Here is an 18676-nt window from a genome sequence, read left to right on the forward strand (position 1 = left end):
ACCTATTTAAACATTTAAAATCTATTTAAACTCATGAAGTAATGCAGATGGGTCTGGTCATAATTTAGGCAGAGTAATGGCAGATGTTACATGATTTCTTTCCAAAAGGTGGAACTTCAGCTAGAGTCCAAGCTGAGCACAGGGAATAAAGTTGCTCTGCGATTATGCTCTGAACGTCAGTGATGACCAGCAACAGTGTAGACACAGGTCTCAGAGGGGCTCATTAGCATGTGTGGGATTGTAATGTGTACAGGTTAGTCCAGCTACTGGGAGCTCTCCCCAGCAAAGGCAGATGTGTTCTCATGCAGGGACTTATGATGAATTTGTGATGTCTGAGTTGTTCTTTCAACATGTCCTCCTCAGCTCAATGTGGCAGTGAAGTGTCTGAAGACAGACGTGCTCAATCAACCAGATGCTCTGGATGACTTCATCCGTGAGGTCAATGCCATGCACTCTCTTGACCACCAGAACCTCATCCGTCTCTATGGAGTCGTCCTCACACACCCCATGAAGATGGTGAGTGATTGTGCATGTTAACGTCTACATCAAATTGGTGGTGAAGACAGGGTGCTAAAGTATCAAGGCCTTGAGAAGGGAGGGGTGAGCTAAAATAAGGCTTGACATTTGCGTGCTCTCTTAGACTCATTATTTGCTGACACTGACTTCTCGAGTTATTCCCGATTGGCAGTGTTCATTGTCTCCGACAGCAAGATGCTTCTTGTCAAATAAATTTTTCAGTTGTGAAATGAAACTTAATATTGTACCCCTCTTCTTCCTCTACTTCCCTTCCCTAAATGACCCTCTTTATTACCCTTCTTTCTCTAAGGTGACTGAGCTTGCACCTCTTGGCTCCATGTTGGATCGCTTGCGAAAGACCCTGGGTCATTTCCTCATTTCCACTTTGTGTCAGTACACCATCCAGATATCCAATGGCATGGCCTACTTAGAGTCCAAGCGCTTCATCCACCGAGACTTGGCCGCCAGAAACATCCTCCTAGCTTCCAGTGAGCAGGTCAAAATCGGTGACTTCGGACTGATGAGGGCGCTGCCTAAGAATGATGACCATTACGTCATGCAAGAGCATCGCAAAGTCCCATTTGCCTGGTGAGGGAGAGGGTTGGAGAGACTGGATATATATTTACAATTGAAGAGTTTGTTTGCATGTTGTTTGAATCTGTCGAGAAGGGATACGGAGAGCTTTAAATAATTTGGTTGGTTTTGTTTGTATGCAGTGACAGGCCAGAACTCAGGATTCAGATTGAATTTGAATGAGGTCATTGTTTGTGGCCCTTGATTTGATTAAACGAACTGTGCATGATCCTCATGTCATTTTCCCCTTGGTGGGTTGTTTATTTACAGGCATTTTATTCTACTGACCTAATTTCTGCATGGTGTTTTTTTTTCTTACATAGGTGTGCCCCAGAGAGCTTGAAGACACGCACGTTTTCTCACGCAACAGACACATGGATGTTTGGTGTGACACTGTGGGAAATGTTTACCTATGGTCAGGAGCCATGGCTGGGTCTAAATGGTAGTCAGGTACCCCTCCTTGTACACTCTGAATTTCCATTTAGTCATAAACATCTGCCTAATGAAAGACCAGCTTTGATATTTCACAGTAATCCCAAAAATTAAGACATTTAGAGCCTAATATTGCATTTGCTTCTGAATAGTGATCATGCTATTATTGCATTTACTTACTGGGTAAGACAATCATAAGAAAAATTAAATATGTGTTTGTGACAGATCCTCCACAAAATAGATAAGGAGGGTGAAAGACTGCCTAAGCCTGAGGACTGTCCTCAGGACATCTATAATGTCATGATGCAGTGCTGGGCTCAGAAACCAGATGACAGGCCCACTTTCGTGGCTCTAAGGGAATTTCTAGTGGAGACCATGCCTACAGACATGAGGGCCCTGCAAGACTTTGATGAACCTGACAAGCTTCAAATCCAGATGAATGATGTCATTACCATCATAGAGGGCAGGTGAGCTTTTATACCATAGAATGTAATGGGGCTAATGGATTCATGATTGATATGACACTTTCATTTTATAGCGAATGATCTTAGGACAGCACTGGAAAAACTGCTTTTCTTACTTAGATTTTTTTTGTCTTGTTTCCAGCCAAAATATCTAAAAATTCTTAAATCAAGAAGGATTTTCTAGACAAGTAAAAATTATTGTCTTGTTTTCAGCAAAAACAAGTCAAAATTAAGTGAGTTTTTGCTCGAAACAAGCTAAATAATCTGCCAGTGGGGTAAGCAAAATAATCTTGTTTTCTGTTTGAAATAAGATTATTTTGCTCTCCCCCCCCCCCAAAATATCTAAGAATTTTTAGATATTTTGGCTGGAAACAAGACAAAAAATCTAAGTAAGAAAATCACTTTTTGCAGTGAGGCTAGATGAAAACAACAGTCTACCCTAGTGGTTCCTGGACTAACTTTTTGAATCCAAGGAAAATCCAGACTTTTTTGACTTGAGAAATCCATACATTTTAATGACAGAATGTTCTTTGGTGATCTTTTTAACCAGTGACTTCACATGATTTTGCCACACATTTATGACTTACTATATAATGATTAAGGATACGGATTTTAAAATTTTCACAATTATTATCTGGGGAAAAAAACTGGCATAACTAGAAAAATGTATATTCATTATAAAAATGGCCATGAAATGTAAAAGGATAGTTAATCCAAAAATAATAATAATAATAAAAAAAGTCATTTACTCACCCTCAAGTTCCAAACCTGTATGGGTTTCTTTCCAAACAATTGAATGGCTACCAACAACTGTTGTTTACCAACATTCTTAAAAATACCGTTATTATCTTTTGTGCACAACAGAAGAAATAAAATTATTTGTGCTCAACAGAAGAAAGAAATTTAGGTTGGGAACATGAGGGTGAGTAAATGTGAGAATCCTGGTTATTCAAAGGAAACAGTTGTTGAGGGGGTGAATTAAAATAAGAAATATCTTGATTTTTAAATGTTTTATTTCTACATTTAAAAATCAAGTCTTTAATTTATTTAATTCACATTTTGTCATATTTTAAATAATTTGAAGTCATCTTGAGTCGCTCTTGGAAGTCTAGTCTAGACCTAGAGATGGAAATAATAATGAATTTAATTCTGGTTCTATAATTTCTCAGACTGGTTCAGTGCTATTGATTTACTAACAAGAATCTGCTCATATGATTCACTCCTTTGGGAATCATTCAATACTGGTTGCAAAAACTGTTAAAATTATAATAATAAAAAAATAAGTGAATAATTGTCTTTAAATGGTCTCTGTGTGTCCTGCAGGGCAGAGAACTACTGGTGGAGAGGTCAGAACAAGCGTACCCTAAAGGTTGGTCAGTTTCCCAGGAACACAGTCACGTCAGTGGCAGGTCTTTCTGCCCATGACATAAGCCGTCCACTGAAGAACAGCTTCATTCACACGGGCCATGGAGACACTAACCCTCACCGCTGCTGGGGCTTTCCTGACAGGATCGATGAGTGAGTCTCTTAAATGTAATCTCACATGTACATTCTGTAATTTCTATAGATTTTATTGTATTCTCTGAAATAATGAGTTTTAATTGATGGATCTCCAGTGTTTTTCAAATGCTAGTGGCAATTTTTAAGGAGTAGAGTGGCTCTATTCTTATGTATGTTCATTTTTGAGAGCTTAAGTATTAATTGGCCACACAGTCAATTATCGGCTTAACATAGGCTGATTGGCTGACTGATGTATAAGTCTATCGCTGGTTTGAGGTTTAAACGCATGTCTGTGTTGGTTTTGTGAGTTATGTAACCAGTGATTTCACGAAACATGTTAATGTTCTGCTAACCTCTCACTGAACCACGCTTCTCTTTTAATTAGCTGCTCCCAAAACTACAGCACATTTTAATAAATGGCACATTAATACAGATCAGAGTAGGGCTCCCTGAGATGAATGAGGAAATAATACCTAACTTGTTTGTTTGTAGTGAGGACTAGCATGCAAAATGTAACTGTGTAGAGGGTCACTGATCACCACTGGATGGACAGTTAGTTACTTCTGTCATGGCCAATAAGTAAACTGCTACATTCACTAAAATGAAGTCTTTGCACATGAGGACAGCATATAAGCACTTTGCTTCATCAGCACAAGGTGGCAGTAGAACACAGTACACTCTATCTCTGCCATAAACTTGGCTGCATCAACTGATATCACAGCTGTAAATACCTCCATAAAACATCCAGTGAAAAATAAGGGCTGCTGTTAAAATCTGAAATGTCTTTTTACTACTTTGGTTATACAGTGTCATTAAATCTTCGTTTGGCAGAGTTCCAGAGCCTGTTTTTCTCGAAACTTAGGTCTAAGAAATGGTCTCCTGATGGGCTGCTAAATGCTTTTGTCATTCTGTTTCTTTTGCAGTCTTTATCTTGGGAATCCCATGGATCCTCCAGATGTGCTGGGGCTGGAGCTGAACTCTGCCAGACCAACTCAACTCCCTGGACGTGCTAAGAGTGAGCAAATGCCTTTCAATTAGTAAAGTGCGAACATTATTAAACATGCTTCCCGTGGTCGTAGAAAAACTAGAAATGTTAAGGTATTTTAAAATTGTGTTTTCAGGCCTGAAGAAATCATGTAATGTAAAAATGTATCACACATTCAAAAAAAAATATCAAGCAACACAACTGTTTTATTGATTAGAAATGTTTCTTCTCACTCAAATTTGTAAATGCTGCTATGAGCTAAAATCCAGAACAGAAATGGTTACTAGACATTGTGACCAATTAGGAGGCAGTTCACAAAAAGAGTCTAACCAAATGGAAGAAACATTTGAATGATTTCCCCGGTTAGAACAAAACAAGTAAACTAGATATCTGAGAGTGCTCTGAATGATTTACTGGCAAAACAGTTAAATCATTTAAATGCTTACCTAGAAATCATAAATGACAGGAAGTAATTTATTCATCAAAAAGTGTGGGAACCCTGTGATCCAAAACATGACTTGAAACTATTGACTCAAAAAAATAGCTCCAACCTCTCAAAAACAAAAATATTTTTGCCATTTTCAGTTCACTGCTTCTTTAATACAGGTCCTCATGCTTTGTGCATCTTTCTTCTCTCTCTGTTATGTACTTATTGTTCTTATGGGGTTTTTTTTCCCTTTCCAACCTGCTTTTTTGCATATGCTATCTTTAACTTGCTTGCTCTGCAGAGGAGCCTCCCCCTCGGCCCCCTCAGCCATCTTTGCTGGTTAAGAGTAAGTGTGGACCCTCAGTTCAGTTTAAGCACTGCTCATGCCCCCTCTGTTCTCTCCTAGCACCCCTCCTTAAAGGTACAGCACATCTGTATTGTATGAATTTGTGTTTTGCTCTTTCACTCCCTCTGTTTCTCTTTTAATTGCTCCAGTTTTTTAGTTATCTGTTTCTCATGTGTTTGCTGTGGTCTCGTATCTCTCTAAGAACTGGTCCGCATTTCGTTGACTTGAAATTTGAATGATGACATAACTATATTGCTACATGTTGTACTATGTCCACAAACATGGGCCTATAATAACATGAAAATAGTATCATATTAGTGTATTTACATATTTTGCTTAAATTACAAGGCTGTTACATTAATTTTTATTAGTATTACACAGTTAGACATAGTATGAGACATGTTAGTGTTCATTTGTTTCTCTGGAGGAATGCGAGATATACTGTACCTACGTGACTGTTCTAATTTGTGCTCAGTGTTTATATTTTAACCCCAAAAAATATTTCTTCTGTTTTACAGTTCCTGTCATTAAATTACATTTAAAGCTCAACAGACATTTCAGCAAATATTTGTTTACAATTTTTTTTTTTACTAGAACCCTCCTACGATGCTGTTGCTGAGGATGAGGACCAAACTTCATCAGGCCTTCGGCGGCTCTCTTTGAAGAAGAAAGGCCTTAAGCTCAAACCAGCTGCCTGGGTCTGTGCTACCAAATTAGGTGATCGCTCCACATACTGTGTGCGGACTCCAGGGGGCAGCACTCCCACAGAAGTCTCTCTCATAGACTTTGGAGAAGAGTTTCCATCGGCCACACCTTCACCCTCTCCTGTGATGGAGCTTCAGATCCCAACCCTGGCTAAACTGGCACTTGAAGCAGAGAACATTTTAGACAGAACTCCTCCACAGAGCCCCTCACGCTCTCTACCCCGCCCACTTCACCCTACCCCAGTGGTGGACTGGGATGCCCGGCCCCTCCCTCCACCCCCAGCCTATGATGATGTAGCACAAGATGAGGATGACTTTGAAGTGAGCTCCATCAACAGTGCAGAACGAGGAGCTGATGAACTAGGCTCTCCACGTATGTCCTGCACTCCTACTGGAGAGTGTAAGCCTCATGTAGAAGACAATTTATTTTTGCCCTGCAGGCAGAGCAATGCCAGCACCTTCTCGCAGTCTGCTGAGATCTTCCAAGAGCTGCAGCAGGAGTGTATGAGGCACCTCAATGTACCTGCGAGCTCTACCAGCCCCGGTCTGGAGCCACACCGCCAGATTGTCCTAACTTTTTCTGAGGACAAACCACAGATACCACCACGTATCCCCATACCACCCCGTCCAGTCAAACGTGCAGGTGGCGATTATGCTCGCTGGTCTGGTGAGCTGTCTCCAATCTCTGGAAATGAAGATGATAAGGAGCGTCCACCCCAGATTCCCCCTCGAGATCCCCTCTCTCAGCCGGGATCTCGCACGCCAAGTCCGCACGTGGGCTCCCCTCAGACTCGCAGCAGCCTCTGCTCAGGTTCCTCCATCTATGGCCCATCCTACCTCTCCACCTCACCTGCTAAACTAATGCCAACCACTCAGAGCTTCGCTTCTGATCCCAAATATGCTGCTCCCAAGGTCATCCTGGCACAGGGCAAAGATAAGGAGCCAGCCAAAGGGCCCTGCATTCTGCCTATCGTACGTGATGGCAAGAAGGTCAGCAACACGCACTACTACCTCCTGCCTGAGAGGCCTCCGTATCTGGACCGCTACGATAAGTTCTTCAAAGCGGCAGAGAGTGGTGAGGAAAAGAAGCAGGTAAACACAGCCACTGTCAAGCCCATGGTTCATCAACAAGGAGATCTCAAGTCCAATTTCTCCTCCAATAACAACAGCAGTCTGACGGGCCCTGGATTTAGAGGGGGGCTGAAGAACTCTCTCAGCCTGTGCCGAGTAAGTTCTGATGGCTCATTTAATAGGGCTGACAGCACCAGCAACCATGACAGAGTCAAACTGGTAAGAGATTTGGAGATTTTTATTAAACTGATCCATGTTATTACTGGTTGTTTTCTTGAAACTTGTGTATGCATCCAATATATGCTGCCATGTGTTTTTTATGGCAGAATTATTCATGAGTGGCTTGGGCTGGCTGTGTAGTGTCTTAATTATAGGAACTTGGTTATCATTTATTTATATTGTGGCATGCAGGCAGACCATAGTTCTGATCATAGTTTTCCAAAAACCTACCTTTTCTACATGGATAACTCCATTAAGGCAAAAACTGTCCATCATGAAGGCTTACTTGCTTGATCTAAACAATCATTTTGGGTGAAGATGATCCCAGATTGTATAGTAGTAAGCTCCATGAGAAAATGTATCCAAGATGGCAGAAGATAATGGCAATTATATTTAGGAAGAGGCTACAGTATCTCACAAAAGTGAGTACACCCCTCACATTTCAGCAAAAATTTTTGTATATCTTCTCAAGGGACAATATTATAGAAATTAAACTTGGATATATTTTAGAGTAGTCAATGTGCAGCTTGTATAGCAGTACAAATTTACTGTCCTCTAAATATAACTCAACATATAGCCATTATTGTCCAAATAACTGGCAACAAAAATGAGTACACCCTAAGTGAAAACATGTCAAAACTGTCCAAAGTGTCAATATGTTGTAGGGGCACCATTGTTATCTAGCACTGCCTTAATCCTCCTGGGCATGGAGCTGCACAGGTTGTTGCTGGCATCCTCTTCCACTCCTCCATAATGACATCACAGAACTGCTGGATGTTAGACACATGGTGCTTCTCCACCTTCCTCTTGAGGATGATGCCCCACAGGTGTTCAGTAGGGTTCAGGTCTGGAGACATACTTGATCACTCCATCACCTTCACCTTCAGCTTCATCAGCAAGGCAGTTGCCATCTTGGCGGTGTGTTTGGGGTCGTTATTATGTTGGAAAACTGCCGTTCGGCCCGGTTTCTAAAGGGAGGGCATCATCTTCTGCTTCAGAAAGTCATAGTACATGTTGGAATCCATGTTTCCCTCAGTGAACAGCAGCTCCCCAGTACCAGCAGCACTCATGCAGCCCCAGACCTTGATGCTACCACCACCATGCTTGACTGTAGGCAAGATACAATTTTCTTGGTACTCCTCACCAGGGCGTCACCACACATGCTGGACACCATCTGAGCCACTCAACTTTTTTGATCGAGCCTTGCGAGGCCTGTTCCAAGTGGAACCCGTCTTGGAAAACCTCTGTATGACACTGGCCACTGTACTGTAACTCAGTTCCAGGGTGTTACCGAACTTCTTATAGTCTAGGCCATCTTTGTGGAGAACAACAATTCTAATTCTCAAATCCTCAGAGAGTTATTTGCCACGAGGTGCCATGTTGAACATCCAGTGGTCAGTATGAGAGAATTGTGCTCAAAGCACCAAATTTTAACTGCTCAAAAACAAATTTGCATAGTCCCGTCAAGTAGACAAAAACATGAACATGATGAATAGGACGTGGCTTTGCATGGTTAAACGACGTATAGATGTTTTCACGTAGGGTATACTCACTTTTGTTGCCAGCTTTTTTGACAATAATGGCTGTATGTTGAGTTATTTTCAGAGGACAGTAAATCTGTACTGCTATACAAGTTGCACATTGACTACTCTAAAATATATCCAAGTTTCATTTCTATAGAATTGTCCCTTGAAAAGATGTACTAAAATGATAGCCGAAATGTGAGGGGTGTACTAACTTTTGTGAGATACTGTATATGCACTCGGTTCAGTCACGTCAAAGGCTAAATACACTGTTGATTTGCACTGCAGAACTCACTTTACTATCTCTGATTATTCCAAAGTCACTCCTTCAAGGACTGTCTATGGATTTATAGTTATTGGATTTGCCCTGTTTAGGTGCAGGAGGCTGTCCATGGAGTAACAATTGAAGAATGTCAAACGGCTTTACAGAATCATAGCTGGAATGTACAGAAGGCTGTACACTACTTGAAGGTAACAGTCATCACCGTAATCATGATTCACTGACTGGTTAGGGTTAATCCAATCGTAATAAGTAATCAGACACAAAAATACATTGTAAACCTTATTCCTCCTCTGTTTTTGGCACATTACTTAGACAGAGACTGGAAGTATATCCATAATGTTCTTGGAGGACCTAATGAGTTAAATTACTTTTATCCATTTTTCCCTTCTTTTGTGTGCCAAGGTGGAGCAGCTCTTCTGTCTGGGCCTGAAGACAAGGGTGGAGTGTCATAAGATTCTAGAGATGTGTGACTGGAATCTGCAGTTAGCCAGCACACAACTGTTAGACTCCTATGGCTCAGTGAAGCTGAGGTAGGATGGCCTTTAACTATGTGCACACTGCAAGCCTTAGTGCTGGATTCTGAAACCATGGAGGCCACTAAAAACAGCATTAACACGTTCAGCTCTGAATCATAAAACTGAAGAGACTGAAAAATAAATAAATAATAACAAAATTACATTTAGTTTTTCCAAATTGCACTTTGATTTTCCCCCTACTGGCCCCCTACTGTTAGGAGTAATAGTAGGGCTGTGCGGTTTGGTCAAAAAATACTACTAAAAGTATCCAAGATTCAACTCTTTCTCAGCGCAGGCTTGAAGCTCAACTCCCATAGGAATGAACTGCAAATGCTCACTCTGCTCCACTCGCTTGCACCACCTCAGTGGACATGCACTGTAAGGGGGTTGATGGAGAAATTGTGCATGTTCACATGGCTATTTTATTACGATTTTGATTAAATCAGTGTGGGCAGTGGCATTACTACTACGTGACTTTGGCTTCCTAGTGATCACATGAGCTGAATAGATGAATGTGGACAGCTGGCAGACATTGGATTGCCGTATATTACAGTCAATCAACATTTCTAGAAAATGTCAGTGACACACATTTGTCTATTTTATATTTTCTCAGAGCTAGTAAAAGAACGTTCCTAAATAACTCAATATTAGTTGAGCATGGAAAACAGCATGACATAATGACCTGATTTAGTATCTATTATTGATGTCAATTAGAATAATTTCTCATTAGCAGATTAAGCAAAGGGCCATAAATGAATTGTTGTGGTCTTTCATCATTAGACAACTACACAACTTTTGTCATGATTAAAGTTGTGGCATATTTGGGATCCCAGATTTGACTAGAACTAGCAGAACATATAACCTATGTTCCATGATACATTTATAGTGATTATTTTTATGTATATCGTAGTGATTATTTTAATTAATTAATTTTTATTTTATAATGTTGGATCCTTCTCACACCAAAAATGAAAGCAGCAGTACAGTAAATTATCTCCTATAAAATTGTCTTATTTAAATTGTCACTGAAATACAGCTGTTTGTAGATGAATTTAGCCTGTAAATGCAATTTGAGGCTCTTTAGCTTCACAAATACCTGTTATACAAGTCAGAAAAGGTGAAAGTTTCAACTCAAATGAAGCTATATAGACAAATTCACATCATAGTAAGTCAAAGTCTCCTAGTACTGACATCACTCCCCACACTGATTTATTGGCGAGGAAGAACCTTCAATCCAGAAATAGGGGACCAGTGGAAATGTTAAACCCAAACTGCACTGCATGAAACTCAAAGCTAAACTCAAACTAAACTATTGAGGAATTCCCCTTCCCCATGGGAATTTTTCCTGAACCTCAGTTTTTGAAACCATACCTGTACCGAGATGTTTTATTAAACTCTAAATTAATTTCAGTCAATAACCATAGCGATTCTCATTCTTAGTTTTAATCAATTTTAGTTTCTGTGCTCAATTGCAATCTGTTGTAGACACTTTTGCTGTAAGAAAACTTCCAGACAGGGGGCTGAGTCTACAAAACAAAACAAAAAAAATCATGTGCGTGTTAATCCAAAGTCAGCACTTTTTTTTTGTTGTTTTTTTTTTTTTGCTGCCAGTATTAAAAAAAAAAAAAGTTTGTACACTTTGACTATTTGCTTGTGCAAGACTGCATTTCAAGATGCTTTCCTGGCATTTTTGTGTAGCTCTTAATTATAATGCAAATTTTTCTATTTTTCCTGTGTCCTGTTTTTGATTACATCGTATGTATTAGTTTAGCTACCTATTGTCAAGTGCTGTGTGAATTTTATGTATCAAATCTTCTTTTTTTCTCAATTTTTGCAGACGATGATGCATTGGAAAAGCCTCATGCCCTAAAAGAAGGTTGAGAGCACCAAGGGGACACTGAGGGCCAATCAGGACTCTATCCTAGCACATTTTACCTCCAGATCTGACTTGTGTGTGTGCGTGTGTGTGAGAGAGTGTGTGCATACATGAGGCAGTGACTGTGCTCCTCCTGAAATCTTTCTCTAGGGTGCAATACAGAGTTCACAGGTCAAAATTTAAAGAACCTGCTTTTTATTTTCCAGTTGATAGCAACAGATGGAAAACAAGGTGCTGCTTGTGATTTTTTTCATTGTAATTTTACGAACAAGAGGTGTATAAACAGGCTTATGAAAGCCTTTAAGTATGTATATATTTTCAGATGTTTTGGTTATACATATGCATCTGATTTGAGTTGGTCTTTATCAGATTATTTGTCAGTTTTCCATTTGCCTTTTTAATTTAATCTGTTTTGTTTGTCACCTGTAACAGTAAGAATTCTTGAATCCTGACCTAGTTCAAATGTTGTATATATGTTGAATTTATGTATATGTTAAAAACCTTCATGTTGAACTATCATCTTTTGTCACCCATGTTGACATACTTAAGACCCTGTCTCTGCCATGTTTGGTATTATTATTTTTGTACTTTGCTCATGAATCACTATGGATCACTCCTTGTAAGCCAACTGACTGTGCTGGTGTCACAAAACTTTTTTTATGTTGATTTGCACAATGCTGCTTCCAATCTGAAAGTAAAGACAAAACCTTGGAAAATCAAGCTTTCAGAATCAGAAAAGACCACCAAAGCACAAATAAGTGAACCTTTTCTTGCGCTCATCTTATTTTAAATTGGACAACTGACTGTTTTTCACAAAGCACAACTTACAACATGTTATTTGCATTGTTCTCTGGAACAGCACTAGTTTCAAATAGTAGCTTCTATAAAGTTGTACAGTGATGATGTGGCATTGTTGGCATTATAACAATCCGCAGTAAGATGATTTTTTTTTTTTTTTTTTTTAACCTGCCTGTCTATATAAATAGATCTGCTTGAAAAGTGACCAATGAATAACACAATTCTGACTAATTTATGCAAATGAACCCACAGTGATGTTAAAAGTAAGACACCCTTTTTCTCTGTACAACTGAATAGCAGTGTAACAGTGGTGTGTGTTGACTGTTAGCACTCTTGCTTTGTGAATGCTCAGTGTCGTATGTGTGGATTTCACATAGATGCTGCTTCTGTGTTCATGATGGAACGCTGTCTACCATCCTCTCCTGCATCCTAGCAATCTGAGAATGGGACTTATAGTATTTGTTACAATGGCAAACACCATCCTGCTACAATGCTAACCATCTGAAGATTTAGTCCAGAGTGGAAGCTAGTCCTAGTCTTACCTTTATGCTGTTATAGTTTTAGGAAAACTGAAGTGAGTTGCCCAGTAACAATGTGTTCCTGTTCATGATCATTAGTTATTTTTTCCGTCTAGTCTACCTATGTGCTCAAAAGGTTTGCTCTGAATAGCTTTACAATTAGAACCTTGATATCCTAAATGTGTAAGAAGCATAATGATGCACAATTTATAGTATATAATATAAATATATAAATGTATTTTTTATTAAAATGATTATTTTTTATCTTTTTCTATGTAAGTGTCTTAATATTTTCTTTCTTCCTCTTAAACATGGAGTTTCCCCAGACTGGTGAAGCTTTTTGAAAGACCCTACAGTGATGAAGTGCCAAATACCATGTACTGTAGTTTTAGCTAACATTTTAGTAGGTTTTTATTTTAATTTTTTTTACATTTTTTATTTTTAGTGAAAGTATGATGATCTGCTTGTCAAGATATAAAGACAGCTATAAATGTTAATGCAGACCCATTTATTAATGTTGTGTGAGGGGTTGACATTAAGTTTTTATTTTTTGTCTTCTCACAATTAATGAGAAATGTATAAACCAGTGTTGTAGTCATGACCAAAACCAGAATTTCATGACAAAAGTCAAGACCACGAGGTTTGATTCTTATTTAACCCTCTTCTGGTCTCAGGCTTGACTCGCTGGTATAAACCAGAAGAGAAAATTTCAATTCAAATTTATACAGTAAATTATAGATTTATCAATAGATATTAAGTACAAACTATTTTTAAACTGATGGTACAAGAAAGGGAGATAGACCTGTAGGGTTGCCAATAAAATTCATAATCTCATGACCAACCTATTTTTACAAAGTAAAATTAAAAACAAGTTCAGTTTGTTAAAAAGTACATTAAAAGTATTTGATTGGCAACTTTGAAAGCCTAAAGTAAATTTTTAAAAACTCTTGGGACTCCTAAAACCCCTGACCTAGAATATGGAGGATGCTGTGTTTTGGCATAGCTTGCATGATTCCACACCTGCACAATGGCTGCATATTCAAAATGCCATGCTTTCTAATGCCGACAGCTGTCTACATAATATTCCAACAGAAGTAAAACATAATCATAAACGGGTCCATACTGTGTATTCGTTTACACATTGCATGTCACCTATGTGTTGATTTATTACATATTTTGGCAAATTGTTTAATGCATTCAGATGCCAATGAATTGTTGTACTCTTATGTTGTTTTCATAATTCATTCATAATACTTTTACCCCAAAATCAGATACTATCTGTTTATAAATAACTGATATTTTTCATAGGAAACACTTATTTAACAGTCACTCATATGTGGTGCATGCATAGAAACTCTCAGCTAGCATTGAGTTGTAAAGTTAAAAACGGGAGAGAGAAACACCAAGGTGGTACACGGTCAGGCCACTATTTGGTGTCACCAGAGTGGAAGAAGAGGGCATGCTCAGTCAGGGCATAGTATTTTGATATACTGGAATGTATGGGTTTGTGATTCATACGTGGTTTTTAAAACCGTGTAAAAAAAGAAAAAAAAGGTGAGTGTTTAGCCACTATGGTGCGATACAGTTCTGTATCCCATAAGTTATCAAATAAATATGATTTGATAAATATAAGATATTTATAGGTTAGATTTATATTTTTTTGTTCAGGATCTAATATTAATAATTGTAATTAGCATAATAGTAAGATATTAACATTATTTTAAAGATATATAAACATATATTCTAAATATGTACTACTGTATGTACTGTGTATGTACTAATTTCCCTCGTTTCTGTCGAGATACTTTTAATCCACTAAGAGAAGATATGCAAGGACAATAAATACTTACACAGCAGTAATACAAGACAAGAATTGACAAAGGACTGAACAGGCAGAATTCTCCACAAAACTGCAGAGACAACAACCCAGGGTGATGGGGTACTGGCAGAATGGGGGAATGTCAGAGGGAGCAAGGACCAGGGATTAATTGGGATTTGTTATGTGGGGGGGGCTCTATGGTATCGAGCTTATATATATATATATATATACATTTACATTTAGTAATTTAGACACTTTTATCCAAAGCGACTTACAAATGAGGACAATGGAAATATATATGTATTATGTGTGTGTGTGTGTTTTGTTTTTTTGCAAATATGATTTATTCTAATGCAATATTCTCATCGGGTTTCTATCAGCTGTGACATAGGCTATAAATCTGCATGTTTTTTTTAAAATATTTTATCCAAGAGCTTTTTTTTTTTTTTTTTTTACCTGTATAGAGGGCATTTTTCCACTAATCTCATTAACTTTCATTTCAAATCCTTACATTTGATCTATAAATTCAATTATAATAATGTGATTGTTATTATCTATATCAAATTAAATCATTTACACTGAAAAATACAACTACATTAAATTATGAGATTCTTTTTAAAAAATGTTTGAATATACAAACAAGAAATGGTGGAAATTATACTTTTAAACTAAATTAAAAAGTGAGCGTTTAATGAGGGAGTAATTGAGACGTTCATTCAAACGATTCGTTCAAACGTCAGATTCATCAGATGTTTATGCATGGGCTAATGATATTTTGACTCAACCGATTCGTTCAAAACACTGAATCATTCAGCAATGAATCGGATGGTTGCTTTGAGATGCGCTGTGGTTCCGCCAAAAAAGTGACCTAATATTACTGTATTTGCTCATTGAACTGTTTATATAACTATTAAACAGTCGTAATGGTGAGTGATGTTGCCTAACTAACTGCATTTTAAATATAAAAACTTTCCATTTTGAATTTTTACCTCAGTATGCTGAGTTTCGTAGTGTTGTGTGTTTTGATTTCTCCTCGAGAGGCTGCGTGAACCTCGCCTCAGCAGCGCAACCTTATACTGTCAATAGATGCATTATATACAGTAGCTATATCCACTATTCGCCACTTACTCTAAATGTAATAAAATCAGAATAATACTTGCATTTTGGTGTTTACATAGTTATTTTTGGTTATTGATGTTTTAATCATGTTACTTGTCTGACATTAATGAAGCGTTAATGTCGAGCCCTGGAGTCTATGTGCTTAGCCCCGGACGGCCCCGGCCCAATTTAAACCCTGGCAAGGACCAAGGTGGGACCGGAGGGAAGGAGGATCCCGGTGGAGCTGAAGGGGTGGAGAGCTGAGGTGCAGCCAGAAGTCCGTGGTGAAACCAGGGTGACGAGAGACCAAGGTGTAGCCAGAGGGACAAGGGAGCCTGGTAGAGCTTTAGTGATGATGGACCATGTCGGAGCTGAGGCAGCACACAGCCAAGGAGGAGTCAAGCGGTGAAGCCAAGAGATCCAGTGATGGACTGGTGATTGCCTCCAGCCTTGGAATTAAAGTGGCAACTGGCTCTAGTTCTGGGACGGACATGTTGGCAAGCCCTGACTCCATGGTAGGAGGTGGCACTCGCATGTAGCTCAGGGGCTCAGGCGTCAAACTCTGGTCTTTTTTTTTATTCACAATAGAACATAGAGAACATAACAAATGTTAAACATTTGTTAAACGGAGAAATTTTACACTTTTATCCACTAAATGAGTTCATTTCAAATTTGATGCCTGCTACAGGTCTAAAAAAAGTTGGCACAGGGGCAACAAAGGGCTGGAAAAGCAAGAAATTTTGTAAAGATTCAGCTGGGAGAACATCTAGCAATTAATTAAGTTAATTCACATCAGGTCATAATTAGCTATAAAAGGATGTCTTAGAGAGGCAGAGTCTCTCAGAAGTAAAGATGGGCAGAGGCTCTCCAATCTGTGAAAGAGTGCTTAAAAAGATTGTGAAATACTATAAAAGCAACGTTCTTCAATGTCAAATTGCAAAGGCTTTGCAAATCTCATCATCTACAGTGCATAACATCATCGAAAGAGTCAGAGAAACTGGAGAAATCTCGGTAACACTTTATTTTGATGGTCCCTTTTGAACATTCTGTTGACACTAAGTAATGTTGCAACTACTTATCAACAAACTCTCATAAGAGTATTAGTAGACTGTCTGCTTCATATCTACTAACTCCTTATTGTGTTGGTCTCCCAACAGATATTCTACTGACTATAAGTAACTTTGCCAGAACGTGTCAACTTAATCTAACCCTAACCCTACCAGTCAACTAATACACTACTAACACTCTAATGAGAGTTAGTAGAAATGTAGGTGCAACATTACTTATAGTCAATAGAATGTGTTAAAGGGACCATCAAAATAAAGTGAAACCGAAACGGGGGCTGCTTGGTGCATCATTAAACAAAAAATACGTCAAAGACAACCATGAACTTTTCAGCAGCTAGAAACCTATATCAGGCAAGAATGGCACCAAAACTCCAGAAACTCATAACCTCGATGCCCAGATGTCTTCAGACTGTTTGAAAAGAAGATGAGATGGTACACCATGGTAAACATGCCCCCGTCCCAACTATTTTGAGACCTGTAGCAGGCATCAAATTTGAAATGAGCTCATTTTGTGCATAAAATTTTAAAATTTCTCAGTTTAAACATTTGTTATGTTATCTATATTCTATTGTGAATAAAATATTGGCTCATGTGATTTGAAATTCTTTTAGTTTTCATTTTATTCAAATTCAAAAAACGCCCCAACATTTCCGGAATTCGGGTTGTATGTGTGTGTGTGTGTATACAGTATATACAGCGGATAAAATAAGTATTGAACACGTCACCATTTTTCTCAGTAAATATATTTCTAAAGGTGCTGTTGACATGAAATTTTCACCAGATGTCGGTAACAATCCAAGTAATCCATACATACAAAGAAAGCAATACAAATCAGTTCAAAAATTAAGTTCCGTGTAATAAAGTGGAATGACCCAGGGGAAAAGTATTGAACACATGAAGAAAGAGAGGTGCAAAAAGGCATGGAAAGCCAAGACACCAGCTGAAATCTATCAGAAAGCAAACCTGCCCCTTGTCAGTGGAAATTAATATTAGTTGGTTCAGTCCCAGCTGATGGCCTATAAAAAGGTGTCTCATGACCAATGTGTCACCCAAGAAACATTTCATGATTGGTAAAAGCGAAGAGCTTTCTCAAGACCTTCGCAACATTATTGTTGAAAAACATACTGATGGAACTGGTTACAGAAGGATTTCTATACTTCTGAATGTTCCAGAGAGTACTGTTGGGACCATAATCCGGAAGTGGAAAGAACATAATTTCAACATAAATCGGCCACAAACAGGTGCTCCTCGCAAGATTTCTGATAGAGGAGTAAAAAGAATTATCAGAAGAGTTGTCCAAGAGCCAAGGATCACTTGTGGAGCGCTTCAGAAAGACCTGGAATTAGCATTTATAACTGTTTCAAAGAAAACAATAAGTAATGCACTCAACCACCATGGCCTGTATGCACACTCACTACGCAAGGCTCTATTGCTAAAGAAAAAGCCTGTTGAAGCTCGTTTAAAGTTTGCTGCACAACATTTAGACAAGCCTATGAAATACTGGCAGAATATAGTCTGGTCAAATGAGACAAAAAAGTTTTACTCTTTGAATGCCATAATACACACCATGCTTGGAGGTCAAATGGCACTGCACATCACCCCAAAATATCATGGTGTAGCACTGGCAAAATTCATATAGTTGAAGGAAGGATGAATGGAAAAATGTACCGATACATTCTTGATAAAAATCTGCTGCAATCTACCAGGATGATGAAGATGAAATGAGCGTGGACATCTCAGCGAGACAATGATCCCAAACACACAGCCAGGGAAACTCAATTGGTTTCAGAGAGAGAAAGTAAAGCTGCTAGAATTGCCATCCAATCACCTGACTTGAATCCAATAGAAAATTTATGGAAAGAACTAAAGATCAGAGTTCATAGAAGTGGCCCATGGAACCTTCAAGATTTGAAAAATGTTTATGTGGAGGAATGGGCCAAAA

General features: G+C 38.6%; 1 protein-coding gene across 7 annotated transcripts in view; it reads left to right on the forward strand.

Annotated features, from left to right (window-relative positions):
• tnk2b (tyrosine kinase, non-receptor, 2b) overlaps positions 1-13019 on the forward strand; it is a 122558-nt gene extending 109539 nt beyond the window's left edge. For 5 of the 7 annotated variants that reach the window (XM_058761785.1, XM_058761804.1, XM_058761794.1 and 2 more), the window contains 10 exons: positions 364-516; positions 827-1104; positions 1413-1539; positions 1747-1988; positions 3309-3503; positions 4409-4500; positions 5838-7237; positions 9136-9231; positions 9446-9573; positions 11396-13019. In XM_058761785.1, the coding sequence (XP_058617768.1) occupies positions 364-516; positions 827-1104; positions 1413-1539; positions 1747-1988; positions 3309-3503; positions 4409-4500; positions 5838-7237; positions 9136-9231; positions 9446-9573; positions 11396-11402 (2718 nt within the window). In that variant the 3' untranslated portion in view covers positions 11403-13019. Of the gene's footprint in view, positions 1-108; positions 254-363; positions 517-826; positions 1105-1412; positions 1540-1746; positions 1989-3308; positions 3504-4408; positions 4501-5198; positions 5319-5837; positions 7238-9135; positions 9232-9445; positions 9578-11395 lie in introns of those variants that run through there. The other 2 variants (XM_058761813.1, XM_058761818.1) reach the window with 2 other exon arrangements.
• The last annotated feature ends 5657 nt before the right edge of the window (positions 13020-18676 follow it).

The sequence above is a fragment of the Onychostoma macrolepis genome, chromosome 02 (assembly GCF_012432095.1).
Source record: "Onychostoma macrolepis isolate SWU-2019 chromosome 02, ASM1243209v1, whole genome shotgun sequence".
In the NCBI taxonomy this organism is placed as follows: Eukaryota; Metazoa; Chordata; class Actinopteri; order Cypriniformes; family Cyprinidae; genus Onychostoma; species Onychostoma macrolepis.